The sequence below is a fragment of the Harpia harpyja genome, chromosome 17, assembly GCF_026419915.1.
Source record: "Harpia harpyja isolate bHarHar1 chromosome 17, bHarHar1 primary haplotype, whole genome shotgun sequence".
NCBI lineage: Eukaryota > Metazoa > Chordata > Aves > Accipitriformes > Accipitridae > Harpia > Harpia harpyja.
Genome location: NC_068956.1, coordinates 25,345,196 through 25,358,072, shown reverse-complemented (window position 1 = coordinate 25,358,072; position 12,877 = coordinate 25,345,196). Strand labels below are relative to the sequence as shown.

Here is a 12,877-nt window from a genome sequence, read left to right as displayed (position 1 = left end):
ATCCTGGCAGTGTCCTTGAAGGGAAAGATTGCAAATAATCGGTTCTTGCAAGACCAGGGAATTTGAGGGAATCGGCAGAGTATCTGCATCTGTGAGATTGCTCAGGAGCTCCCTGGATTCTCCATCACTGCTTTAAAGGGACCAAAATACCAAAAAGGATGATGTGAGAGTTGCAAATGTGACAGAAGGATGTTGCCATATAATGTGCATAAACGTTGCAAATATCTTGATCTTTGTCAAAACAGCCTTCGGCTCTGTATGAAATGGGGGAAGGAGTGGCAAAGGGTTGAAATGAGGATGAGAAAGATTCATTGGTTTGCTTCTTTCAGGGATGACTTTAACATGATATTTTTAGAGTGTTTTTGAAATGCCCTTTTGGGAGGCCCTTAAGCAGAAGCAGAACAGATGAGATGCGTTTCCAATACTCATTGCCACTGTCTGTCACGGAAATGTGTTTTATTACATTGCGTTCGTATGAATGTCAGTAGATAAAAGTAAAGCAGGAGCAGCGTTGCTATGCTGTGCGGCCTGCTAACACTCAGCTTCGGCCCCTGCCGTCAGGGTTTTCAGCATCTGTGGGCTGCCAGAGGACGTGGGGGCACTTCTCACCAACGCAGTTTTGGCAGGTGGGCTGTGGCGTGGTTTGGCCAGGCCTTGTTGCGTTCAGCCAAATATGTGAAATGCAAAAGCGGAAGAATTTATGAAGACTTTGGGACGTGTAACACAATGCTTTGGTGCTTATGGTTTCTGGTGTTAGATGATGTGAGTTTACTGAATATGATTTGTAACTGTACCCTTTAAAGTAAGTAAATGATAAAAGTCACATTCACAGGTATCGTGGTGTACAGAGCCGCATGGTGCTATCAGTGATGCAGAGATACTCTGCTACAAGGGTGTCCTGCTAATTGTTAAAAACTTTGGTGTCATGGTTTGTTTCTCTTGATGCAAAATTCTGAGCTTTCATAGAAACTCATTGCTTTTGATAAACAAATGCGGTTGATAATGGAACTGAGGAAAACTTTTAAACAATGTCATCATTGGGTCTTCATTGGTCATCATAACCTGCTATCGCTGAGTAACGGGAGTACTCTTTACACACCAAAAACACTGTTAAGCAAACTGGAATGGTAAATAAAATCTGTGAACAATGAACTCGGTAGAACAGCCATATCTAACATCAGTAAAATGCTGGTAGGAAAAATAATTAAACGCCCACAGTTACAAGAATGTAAAATGGAGGTGTTGTTTTGTCTTGTAGCTCAAGAGGCACCAGCCTTGCTGCGGCACCTTATGGATCAGACAGTGAACACCAGTAACTCTGCCATGTTGGAGTGCCAGGTTCGTGGCATCCCCGAACCCCAGATATCCTGGTTCAAAAACCATGAGGAAATACAGCAAGAACCAGGTGAGAGCTCTGTGTACTCGCCTACCTTTTACAGCCTTTTTATTTACCCATCTGCCTTAGGTAGCCATTCGCAGAGTCATTGGCATCGGTACCCAGGCGTAAGGAAGGAGTATTGCCCGGGTATTACCGGCAGGCAGCAGCATGGGTGCTCTGGGTTATTCTGTCTCACTCCAAAACCTCAGCCAGGCTGGAGTTGTAGACACAACTGGTCTCTGTGGTGGAGTCAGTGGAAAAAATATAGCTCTCAATTTGCATCTTAGAAGAGTCATCTCCAGAGAAGCATATTTCTCTCCATTTACTATAGAGGGAGCCTAAGGATCAGGTGTCTTGGCCAGCGTATAAATAGGCAGGAGAAAACCAAGCTTGCGTGATGTGCGTAGGAGTACCAGGGTGAGTCTGTGGTCAGGCATGCAAAGTCTGTTCTTGATTCACAACCTAGCCGCCAGACTAAATCCGTACCTGGGGTGTCCAAAAACGAAATGCGTTTGCTGGCAGCAGAGGAATCCAGGTTTCACGCAGCAGAAAGGAACAGTTTCCCAGGTGTCATGCTGCAGCTACAGGAAAACTCTGGGACAAGTTTACAGCTGTGTCTGGCATGTGGTTTTGAAGATCAACTAAGGCTACATGTCCAGCTCTGCCGACACCACAGTCACGGAAGTGTTCCTTGGAGATTACAGGTGGAGATGAATGATGGGGGAAAAGGCAAAACCTTTCTCACGGGAATTCATCCACATTCGGATCAGAAGCACACAATGAGCTAGTGTTACAGGCTCAGCAAAAATGTTCAAGGAGGTTTGGTCTGTAGGAACTTGAATCTTAAGTGTAGTCTTCAACAACAACGTTTTAGAAAGTTTGTGTTTATGGTTCTGTCCTGCGTTACTGGAAATTACTGTAGCATGAATAAAGGCAACTGGGAAAAATTCTGAGGAATTCTCCAAGTGAGTTATAAGCCCCTGCAGACTTGCAGCCCAGGCACTGATCATAATCTAGAACCAGATTCCATGAAGGTTTACAGTGACCATGTCGTTGTAATGTGCATTATTAACACTATCTTCTAAAATGAATGTTATGTGTCTAACTTGGGTGTAATGTAACACATAAAGTTAGGAGCCAGGAAGATATCTCTAGAGGGTAGGTCAGAGCACTTTAGTTAGGTGCCTAAAATAGCTGGTGGGAATACATTTTGATGGGACAGTAGTTTTGATGGAGCCAAACACACAAGTGTGTACTTGACTGCACATTTCCTGGCTGTACAGTGCCTTAGAGGCAGTCCTGAGGCCAAATCTGCTCCTTGCCTCTTCCTCACTTGCTGGAGCGTTGCCCAGGCTGGCTTCTGGGTTGACCTAGCTGGAATAAACAAGATGTTGAAAACTTTGGGTAACAACTCCTATGTTTTAGGGTCCACCTCATGGGACCTCTCTTTGCACTAGCTGGGGTCCTTCTGCGAAGGGGCCCGTTGTTCCATGCCACATGGGCAAGCGAGATTTGGAGCGAGTCTGTTGCCCATAAGGCCAGTGTGGACGCACAAAGCTGCGTCTTGGAAGTGCTTTAAGCTTGAGCTGCTTCTGGGGCAGACGTACACCTGCAAGTGCGGTAATCAGACCACCCGTTTTCCAAAAGCTGGAGACACGCTGAAGAACTCACCAGGATGAAAGTCTAGGCACAGTGCTAATCAATATACACAGTACCAAGTGCTCCCAAGATCACTCCTTTAGGCTGAGATTTTTCACTCACACAATTGCTTTGTAAACACTGATTTCCAAAAGATTCCCAAAACATCCAAGTATATTTGGCTTTCCTGCAGATAACATTGTGCTGTGCAGTCTGTGGCTCAGATTTCTTTCGAGAAGAACTTGAAGCAGATACTATTACACAAGGGCCTGTTTTTGTTTATATCCTGGCTCCCTCTCATTGCAAAATATTTCATTTCACAGGAATAATTTTAGGGCCCGGAAGCCGAATGCTGTTTATTGAAAGAGTAAAAGAGGAGGATGAAGGACTTTACCAGTGTATAGCTACCAACTTAAAAGGGTCCGTGGAGAGTGCGGCGTATGTCACGGTACAAGGTAAAGCACGACATTAAATGGGAAGAGCACGCTTGCCAGGGTGATGTTCCTACTGAGGCTGGAAGGGCGGGGGTATGACTTGGGGCTCATGTGGTGATCTCTGAAGGCAGCAATGTGAAGTAAGTCCTAGCAAGGGAAGCATACCAGGTTGGAAAGGAAGCTTAGCAGGAAATGCTAACTCAGAGCGTGTTTACACTGACCTAAAAAGAAGAATTGCTTCAACCCAACAAGATCAGGTCAGGGTAGAAGACAAATGTAAATTTAGTATCGTCAAAACAAACAAAAAACAGAATAAGGAGCACTCTCCTACCCACTCATTTTCCCAGTTCAAGTTACTTCCATAGAAGTTAGAGGCCTGGGATATTTTCATTTGTTTATTTTCAATGTAAAGTGAACTGCCAAATTGGACTAGAAGATTTTAGCCTAGCGATAGATACACATGCATTTTTTTCAAAGGTACTTGTAAGAAGTAGGTATGATCTAGTTATTTCTGTAACCGTTGCTTGAGTTATTTTGCTATTCATTTAAATGTCCAAGCTTGACTCAGGCCTGTGGCAGTGACTTCTATCAAGTAATTTTACATTGCATAAAAATAAAGTTTATTCAGTGACTTTTCAGTTTCATTGAATACCCTTTTGGTTCATATACTATGAGATAAGAGAAGTAGGTTAACATTCTCCATGTAAGTCAGTGCCATGTATGAATCCAATTTGACATAACCTATCTTATTGATCTCATGTGTTAAGTAAAAGTCCCAAATGCATTTAGTTTCTCTTTATAGAAGACAATTTGACTACCACCAGGTCTCTCAGGCTGGGATTATGTCTTTGTGGAGGTTCTCATACAGCTGCTAAATGTATCTGAATACTACTGAGTATTTGGATACTACTCTACAGCAGAAGACAATTACAGCTAGTAAATCAGTATTGATTTTCTGCCACGAGTGTGTTAGCTGTCTCAGTTAATGGTGATCACTGGTGATACAATGATGCTTTTGCTTTAAAAGGTCAGGGATAAGTGTATGTACCTGTGGGCTGGCCTAACTTGTGTAATCAAGGAGTTAAAAACACCCATCTCCTTATGGATAATGCTAAGGTTTTTACAGCTGCTATAATAGCTAAACTCATCCTACTAATTGATAGTCCTGGACAATGTAATTCATGATTGTATTGATTTTTAACATCATTGTAGCTTGGCTATTTATGACAACCACAACCATTCTGTCAGATGGCTTCGAGGAAGTCATATCTCCTAGTGTGTGGTCCGGAGGAGAGAAAAGAGAGCAGCCAGGAAGGCTTCTTCTCTGGTTACATGTCCTGAGGGACCACTGGCAATGTTCTTGTGTGACTCCTATGGGAGCTCTTAAATAAGCAGGAGATGAAAGACTACCATATTAAAATTATAAGTTTGAGACTGGATGAGCAAAAGAGAGAGAGTTTGTCTTATCTACTATGATCGAGGAAAATGTCTTTCCACCCTTTCTCCTCCTACCACATGAAGGGATGTCACTGGAGGGTTTTTCACTTATTCCTACGCTGATCTGGAGTGTCCGTCCCTCTCCCAGGGAATGGCAGCCTTTCACTCCATCCCTGAGCCTGGCGGGATGAGACCAGGGCTTAAACGTGGGGCTCTCTCTAGGCTTTGCCACTTGCTTGTCTTTCTGAGAAATACAGACCCTGCGACTGCCGCTGTGAGCACCAAAGCCTTCCCTCTGTCCCGGCAGCTCTCGGAGCGTGGGGCTGCAGATCAAAGGGAGCGGAGCAAAGCCTCGTGTCGATGGCCATGTTTAGCAGATTGGAAGAGTAGTTTGTGAATGAGTCAGGAAGGAAACTGTCTGCTCTCTTTATTTCCTCTGAAAAAACATTCTTATACTCACAGATAAAACAATGTGTTATTTTTGTACCCAAGATGGATGAATGGATGGTGGAATCAAAGGGCCGTCTTTAAATAATCGCAGCCCATGTTTGGTTTGGAAGCCACGCTTGCCGGGCTGTCTGAGGAGGAGAGGGGCCGCGTTTGTGGACATGTCAGAGCAAACTGTCCGCTTGCTCTTGGCTGAGGAACTGAAGAGGGAGTGAATCTGCAAGGACAGAACGGGAACAGCAAATGGCTGCCAGAGCACCCAGCAGATGGAGAGGAGCGTGTCCCTAAAAGCCTGGGGACACAAGCTGCTGGGCACAGGGGGAACACGGGCTGTCTTGGGCAGCTCTCCTTCGGGGGGTCACCCTGCTCGCAGAGTGGATGACTTGCCAGGAAAGCCTTGCCCTGCTTCTCCTCCCGGGGACCCTCGCACTCCCCCTCAGCGGGAGCCAGTGATAGAGGTAGTTGCAGAGGTGCTGCACCGTTTGGAGGGGTTGTGTTGACCAAGGAAGACGCATCTTTTACAGCTCATGCTTACTGAAATGCGGATGTGTAACAAGCAAATGAATACAGCAACATGCTCTGTCTTAAAGCCAACGCTCGATAACTTAACGTGATCCCTGCTGATGAAAAGGAAAGCATTGCATTTGCTAAGCATCCACTGAACTATTCCAACACTATGAAAATGTTTGCTTTTTAAATAACTGCCTGGTTTTCTCTCTAGCTACCTTTCTGACTTTGTATCTCAAAAAGTTGTGCCTTTTGGGTCAGTCTGACTCTGCAGTCATCAGGAATGTTTCCATGAAGTTTAACTGGAATTGCCTCGGCTACAGAATGAGGTTCAGCCTGGGTTATGTGGGTGACCGTAAGAGAAAAGTTGAACGTCAGGGGACACTTAGACTCGTGTGACCTCAGAAGACCACCAAAGGGGGTTGGAAGGGAGTCCTGGAGGTCTCTAGTTCAACCTCAGCTCGAACCAGGATCATCACCAACACTACATCCAGTCAGTGATGGCTTTGTCTGGCCAGGTCATGAAAACCTCCAAGGATGGAAATTCCTCAGCATCTGAGCACCCATCCCAGTGCTGCACTGCCGTGATCATGGGATCACACGGATTAAGCAGGGTAGATCACATTGGTGTAGGCCTGAAGGATGCTTCGGGTGCAGCAGAGTGGTGTTGGTGCCCCAGGCATTGCTTTTTCCCTGAGTGACACCTGACACAGAGCTGCACCTCGATGTTTAGAGCTGAAATTCTAATGACAGAGCCCATGCCAGCCCAAAGCTTGAGCTTGTGCCTGGAGGGGTCAGTGCATTAGTCCAGGCTCTCGTCCCCATGTGCCTGCGTGGTCCTGGTGGCTCCTGTCGCTGCTGGGAGAGAGAAGCTGCTGCCGGTGGCACTTCTTCACTCGCCCCCTCCTCACCCCTCTGCAGCACTGCAGAGACATGGGGTGCTGCGGGGGGGCTTTCGGAGGGGCTCTGGGGTGGGAAGGGGGCTGCTGCTTGCCGCAGCGAGGCAGGCGGATGGGGCAGAGCTGCACGCAGGGGAAAGTCTGTGTCTGATGAGGTGGCTGGGGGGTAAAGGTCTGGGAGGGGTGTAAGGGGGAGCCAGAAAACTTGGGCTACCGGGCAGAGAGAGGGATTTAGTCCTGCTTACAGCCTCTCCAAACTCTGCTAATCCTAAACCTTCTGAGTGTTCCTGCCTGTTCAGCCTCAAACCAAACCTTTTCCTACCCAGCTGAGAGGCACGCAGCCAGCTCTGGCTGCAAAGCTGTTAGCAAGACTAGGAATATGGCATTTGATAATCCAGCCCAACCCCAGCCTGGAGAAATGCTTTCTGGTTGCCTAAATTTGCTCGGACATGTCAAAGACAGCACCTTCACATCTCTTCCCTAGCTCCTGGGCAGCATACAGTAGAGGTTAGGGAGTTGCTGCCTTCTACCCCAGGACTGGCTGTACTGTGCCTCACGTGTTTTCTGAGTCCTGCCATATGGAGCAGCAGCACCAAATGAACCTTCAGCCCCTCCAGGTTTTGCTGAATAAATGTCAGAAACTATTACTCACCATCTGCATGGGTGCTGCTCAGAAGCAAGAGAAGAGTATCCATATGTAAAAGGAAAACCTGATGCCAGAGGGTAAGCAAGCTGTATTAGGCTGTATCATTTATGCCATCACTATGTCCCATATCTAAATCAAGCCTTTAAAAAAATAATTGTGAAAAATTAACAGTCTTGGTGTTTTTGAGAAATAGATACTTTATATCTCTATTTGTAGTTGCAGTCATATTTTTCTTCAATGAGCTTTATTCTCAAAGCTCCAGAATACACATGCCAGAGGAATCTTAGATATAGGGCACGAACACAAGTCTGATTATCACCTTTAGAGAGGGAAGATATTACGCTAGTTAAGCTACAGCTACAGGAAGCAATTCAACCTCTGAGAAAAGCTCTGTAGCCTTGTCTAAAACCCGGTAAACCCACCAGTGAGACATCAGTCATCCCTTTTTCATGTGTCAGGAGTAACACTGAGCTGCCTGGGGTCTGAAACTGCTGCAAGTGCAGTTGACAAAACTACTGTGAAATCATGCTCAGAATTACTCCTCCTTGTCCTCTCCTCTCTGTCTGGAGGGTGTATCAGAATAAGAGGCAGAGCATCAGGGTTTTTTTTTTTGCATTTGCTACCAATCAGATGGAAAACATATTGCGGGAAGTGTGGTATTTTGACACAATCACAAGATTTGCAAAACAGACCGCTTTGAAACCATTTTATGAGTCCCTAAATATCGGTCTGAAGTGAATTTTATTTTGGCTTTTTTTTTAAGATCTGTCAGTGGGCTTTAATACTCTCCAGATTTCTAATGTTCATGTTTTCTTGCTGCTCCGTTTTCAGTCGTCGTCATTGTTTTTCCCTTTCTGTGCTTAATCTGTTCCCTGGTTTGGAGAGCTCTCCCAACTCCTTGACAGCTGGGTTCTGCGAGGGGCTGCTGGGCAAGGAGAGGGTCCCATGTCCCCTCGGGGAGCCTGGCCCCGTGCTGCTGGTGTGACTGGCAGGAGACCTGAGGGCACGGAGCCTTCTGGGGGACCAACGGGTTGGGGGGAGCACTAGACCCTATGCCCCAGGTTCCTGCCCGGTGGGGATGGGGCTCAAGACCCCCGTGCCACGCTTTGTATGAGCTGAGCTCGCAGGTGCCACACCGGATCCATCCAGGCCACGTGAAGAAGAGCTCACGGATTCCTTCTGGCTGCACCGCAAGCCTCCAAGGGAGCCCCCAGCTCTCCCCCAGCGAGGTTTTTGGTGAGGGCTGGTGGGTTTCCAGCACAGCTGGGTTGGAGGTGTAGGCTGCAGGGCTCAGCCATCAGCACGGAGGAGCTCGCTGGGCTGGGGCAGAGCAGGCACAGTGCCCGAGGAAAAGCATCAAATATCCTGGACAGCAAAATCCGAGCAGCAGGACCTCTGCTCCTCTCTTGGATGTGGGCTTGGCCGGATAGGTTTTGCTCTTGGGGGGTGGGGAGGGGTGTGAAACTGCATGCACGGGCCCACGCACATTCTTACACAGAGAAAATTTGGCTAAAAATACCCTGCAGCTGAATTTCCACCTCAAAAGGAAATTATTGTCTGACTGGCCACCCTCAACCTGGTTTGCTTCACATCCTGCGCCCCAAAGAAGAGCTGACTTCTTACTGAAAAACTTAGGGGTGGATCAAATGCAATTTTGCTGTGTTCAATACAACGGCTTTGCTGGGGAGACCATTTTTTTTTTTTCCCAGGCTCTGCAAGCCAGTCCAAACAGAGATTAATACCCCATTGAAAAGAAGCTGGTCCTTCCTGGTATTTTATTTTAATGGCAAAGAAACATAAAGTGCCCTTGCTTTGCAGATCATTTTCTAAAATGTTTGCCACTTGATTTTCCCAGGCACATCGGAGAGGTCAAACCTGGAGCTAATAACCCTGACCTGTACCTGCGTGGCTGCGACACTCTTTTGGCTTCTGTTGACCCTCTTCATTCGCAAGCTGAAGAGGGTAAGAACAGACAGGGAGCTCCTGGCAGCACCTGCATCTTCTTACCAGCCCTTTGCTCCTGCGTGAAAATCTTTCCCAGGCCACTGGGATTGCTGAGTCTACAAAAAAAAAAAAAAAAAATCTGATTTACTTACTGCTTGCCTTTGTTCCCTGTGCAATCACCAGGCTGCTGATGGGTGCCCAGGAAAGCATGACTCACATGGCTGAGTATGAGCAAGCCAGGAACCAAAGCCTGGGTGGGGGCAAGGCTCTGAGACTCACGAGCATTTGGGTGCCTGACTCCCACCAAAGGCATCCCCATTCCTTTAAAATCTGTGGGGGTTTGGCATCTTAATGTCTTTGAAGATCTGAGTGAGTGGGAATGACAGATCTTCACAGGGCGCGCTGAGGTCTGGTTTGCACACAGTGTCTGCTGTAATTACATCACTTCCAAAGTGATATTTTACTGAAGTAGTTTTGGTGGTGCAGCCTCTAGAGCAGATGATCCTGTATCGGCATGACAATGTGAACTGCCCCTGCGGCCGACCCTCCTTCTTGTCCAAGGCTGACCTTGATGGTTTAAAGCCCCTTTTCGCTGACAGCACCTTGTCTGCATTGCGTGGTGTGCGCAGGTTAAACCACAGCAGCTCTCATAAGCAGAAAATACAGTTCCTCGGTAGTGCGAAAAAGATCTCAGAGCAACTCGCAGGAGCAGACGGATTGGAGGGAAGGGAGGTATCGGGGCAATGGGGTGCACATGCAGGACATGAGGTGAGGAATGGCCGTACGTCCCCCTCTCCCCCGCTCCCCTCCTCGTCCCATCCCGAGCGGTACCGCAGCGCGGTGATGCCGGGATCAGCTCACAGCCACCACGGCCGAGCACGTTCCGGCTGGCCGAGCTCCGTGATGATTGCTCAAGGTTGACTGCAGCCCGCCAGACCATTTTATCTCACCCTGCATTAAGGCCTGCCTGTATCTTAGGTTTTACACTGAGAACTTCTGTTGACCGACGGGAAAGCAGGGCCAGACCTCCGAACCAGGGCGGCATGGCAGCAGTCACTCTGCCTGCCTTCCTACTGCCACAAACTTTCGTAAGGAGAAAGGCATGGAATTTTCGGGGGTGGAAAGAAAAGTAGAGGTTAGCCGAAGCTGCGGAGAAACTTGGTAGCTGTAAGAGAAATTACAAAGCAAGGGGTACCAGTTCTGTACTGCTCACCAGTAATGATGAAGCAATTCATAACATGACTGCAAACCCTTGGGAAAATGTAAGTTTTAAACGTAGCAAAGGGCTGCAGATTTTTTACTTTATTTTATTTGTTATGATACCAAAACTTGACATGTGCTTGTTAGATTGTTAAAAGATATTAAAAATAATAATCGTTGCTGTAGAACAAGGGACTTTAGATGACAGGTGAAGGTTTCTTTCCAGGTGAGCCCTTCCAGCTAGAGTTGCTCTATGCTTATGGTCTTCTCTGTGTTTCTATTACAAACCCTTACTCTCAAGGATTTGTGTCTGGAATTAGCTCTAAATTAAATTTCATATACAAATTACGTTGCCACAACAGAAAAAAATACTTACATGGTTCTCTGAGAGCATTTCCTTAAAGCCTGCCTGTTACGCATACAGGCATAAACAATATACTTAACAATTCTTCATCATTCAAAATATAGTTTCAAATTTCTAATTGTGCCAAAGATTTGGTATTCAGTGTATCTGAATAAAGAACCATAGGAAGCTCTCCACACCTTCCCACTCCCCTACTGTTTTTTCTGAGATGGGACCACTTAAAAGCTCTGCTAAAGTGAGTGGTAGGAGCAGTCTGGTACACAAGTCTTTATCAAGAAATGCTCTTTCTGGAGCACCACATGCTTCTGTTTCTATCCATATCCCACTTATCCATGTCCTGTCCAGGGTCAGTGGATGGTTTGGAGCCAGGCTTTATGCCACCTGACTTTTCCCCAAGCATCAGTGCAATCCTTCCTGAGACTAACTTTCTGCTTATTTGGGATGGTGAAATGCAACTAAAAAAGGAGCTATTAGCTACTGTCATTTTAGTCTAGTTATGTTTGTAACTAAAGCATACACACCTAGTAATTTCCTTCTCAAACAAATGCCTGGAAACGCATATATTGGGGACGTATTTCCAAGCTGTAGAGAGGAAAGTTGAAAGTCACAAGAGGCAGTTAAGGCAACAAAAAAAGAATATGTAGATATATCTGTGTGTTTGTACCTGTGCCCATGTGCTGTTTCCATGAATTTAGGCAAAGCAACACAGAGTCTTAGTTCAACAGATTTTCCATAAATTGCAATTAATAGCCAGGAAATTAGAGCAAACGCTAGACCTTTTCTATAGAAATATAAGTACTCCTGTGTCAAGAAAAGTCCAGTGAATTAGAATGGCAATCAAGGTGATCTTTGAAGGAAAACATGTTTCAAAATGGAGGGACTGCAGAGAACTTTGAAAGTACGTTCATCTTTCCTTACATTTTGCATGTGAAGTGGATAATCTATTTGCTCAGTAGAAACTGAACTTCTGGCAAATTAATTTGAAATTATGTGTTTGAAATTACATGTTTGAGTCAGGGTGTTTATGAATTCCTCCAAACTCAAATAATTTCAGTAAATTTGTCAGAAATGATACCAAAGAAACAAAAAATTCTGAAAATTTGTAAACGGTTTCTGAAATGTATAATGTCTAGTCTCCTGACGACTAGTCTTGCACAACTTCTAACCACATATGACCTATCCTTGCTGGGTATATGGAAAAAATAAACACTGGCAGTTGAACTCCATCTGTTGCATATGGCCACTTCTTGCTTTGCACAATCATGAAGGAAAGTTATTTTTATCTGCAGTGTTTAGTCATTTGCCGAAAATATTTCTCGACTGCGCAGAGGGCCTGTATCATAACACCACATGTTAATACAGATCCACATGGATTTCATTGAAGAAACCGATATGTCACATAGCAGGAAAGCTAGAGGAAGGCATTTCTTTTACATAAAAAGTCTTGCAATATATAAAAAAGCCAAAGGGAACTTAACTAAACCATCTATTGGACTGTGAAACACTCAGTCCCATGCACAGAATTAACTTGGAGCCCTTGATCCAAACAAGAAGATGCTGACAGATACCCTTATCCTCTTTTTCATTTTGCAATATTTTTTGTTTTCTAGCCTTATTCCTCTGAAATGAAGACCAACCATTATCTGTCAATCATAATGGATCCTGATGAAGTCCCCTTAGATGAGCAATGTGAACGTCTGCCTTATGATGCCAGCAAGTGGGAAATTGCAAGGGAAAGGCTTAAACTAGGTAATGTTGGCATACTTTACATTGGGTTTGCAGTGACTGAATAAGATGTACCTGTAACTACAGGTAAAGAGGAGGTGGGTGTGTTTTAGACACACAGCACAGCGTACTGCCAGGTTCAGTGTGAGCTATTCCATAGCAATGCCCTGGTCCATGACTGAATTACAGCATTTAGGACTGACTGACTGTGTCTACCTGACTTTCCATACGCATATTTTGACTCCAGGTAGGAAAACC

At 45.7% G+C, this 12,877-nt stretch overlaps 1 protein-coding gene across 1 annotated transcript in view; it reads left to right on the top strand.

Annotated features, from left to right (window-relative positions):
• FLT1 (fms related receptor tyrosine kinase 1) overlaps positions 1–12,877 on the top strand; it is a 116,462-nt gene that overhangs the window by 76,971 nt on the left and 26,614 nt on the right. The window contains exons 14-17 of the mRNA XM_052812268.1: positions 1,259–1,405; positions 3,340–3,471; positions 9,242–9,348; positions 12,505–12,643. Coding sequence (XP_052668228.1) covers positions 1,259–1,405; positions 3,340–3,471; positions 9,242–9,348; positions 12,505–12,643 — 525 coding nt within the window. The remainder of the gene's footprint in view (positions 1–1,258; positions 1,406–3,339; positions 3,472–9,241; positions 9,349–12,504; positions 12,644–12,877) is intronic.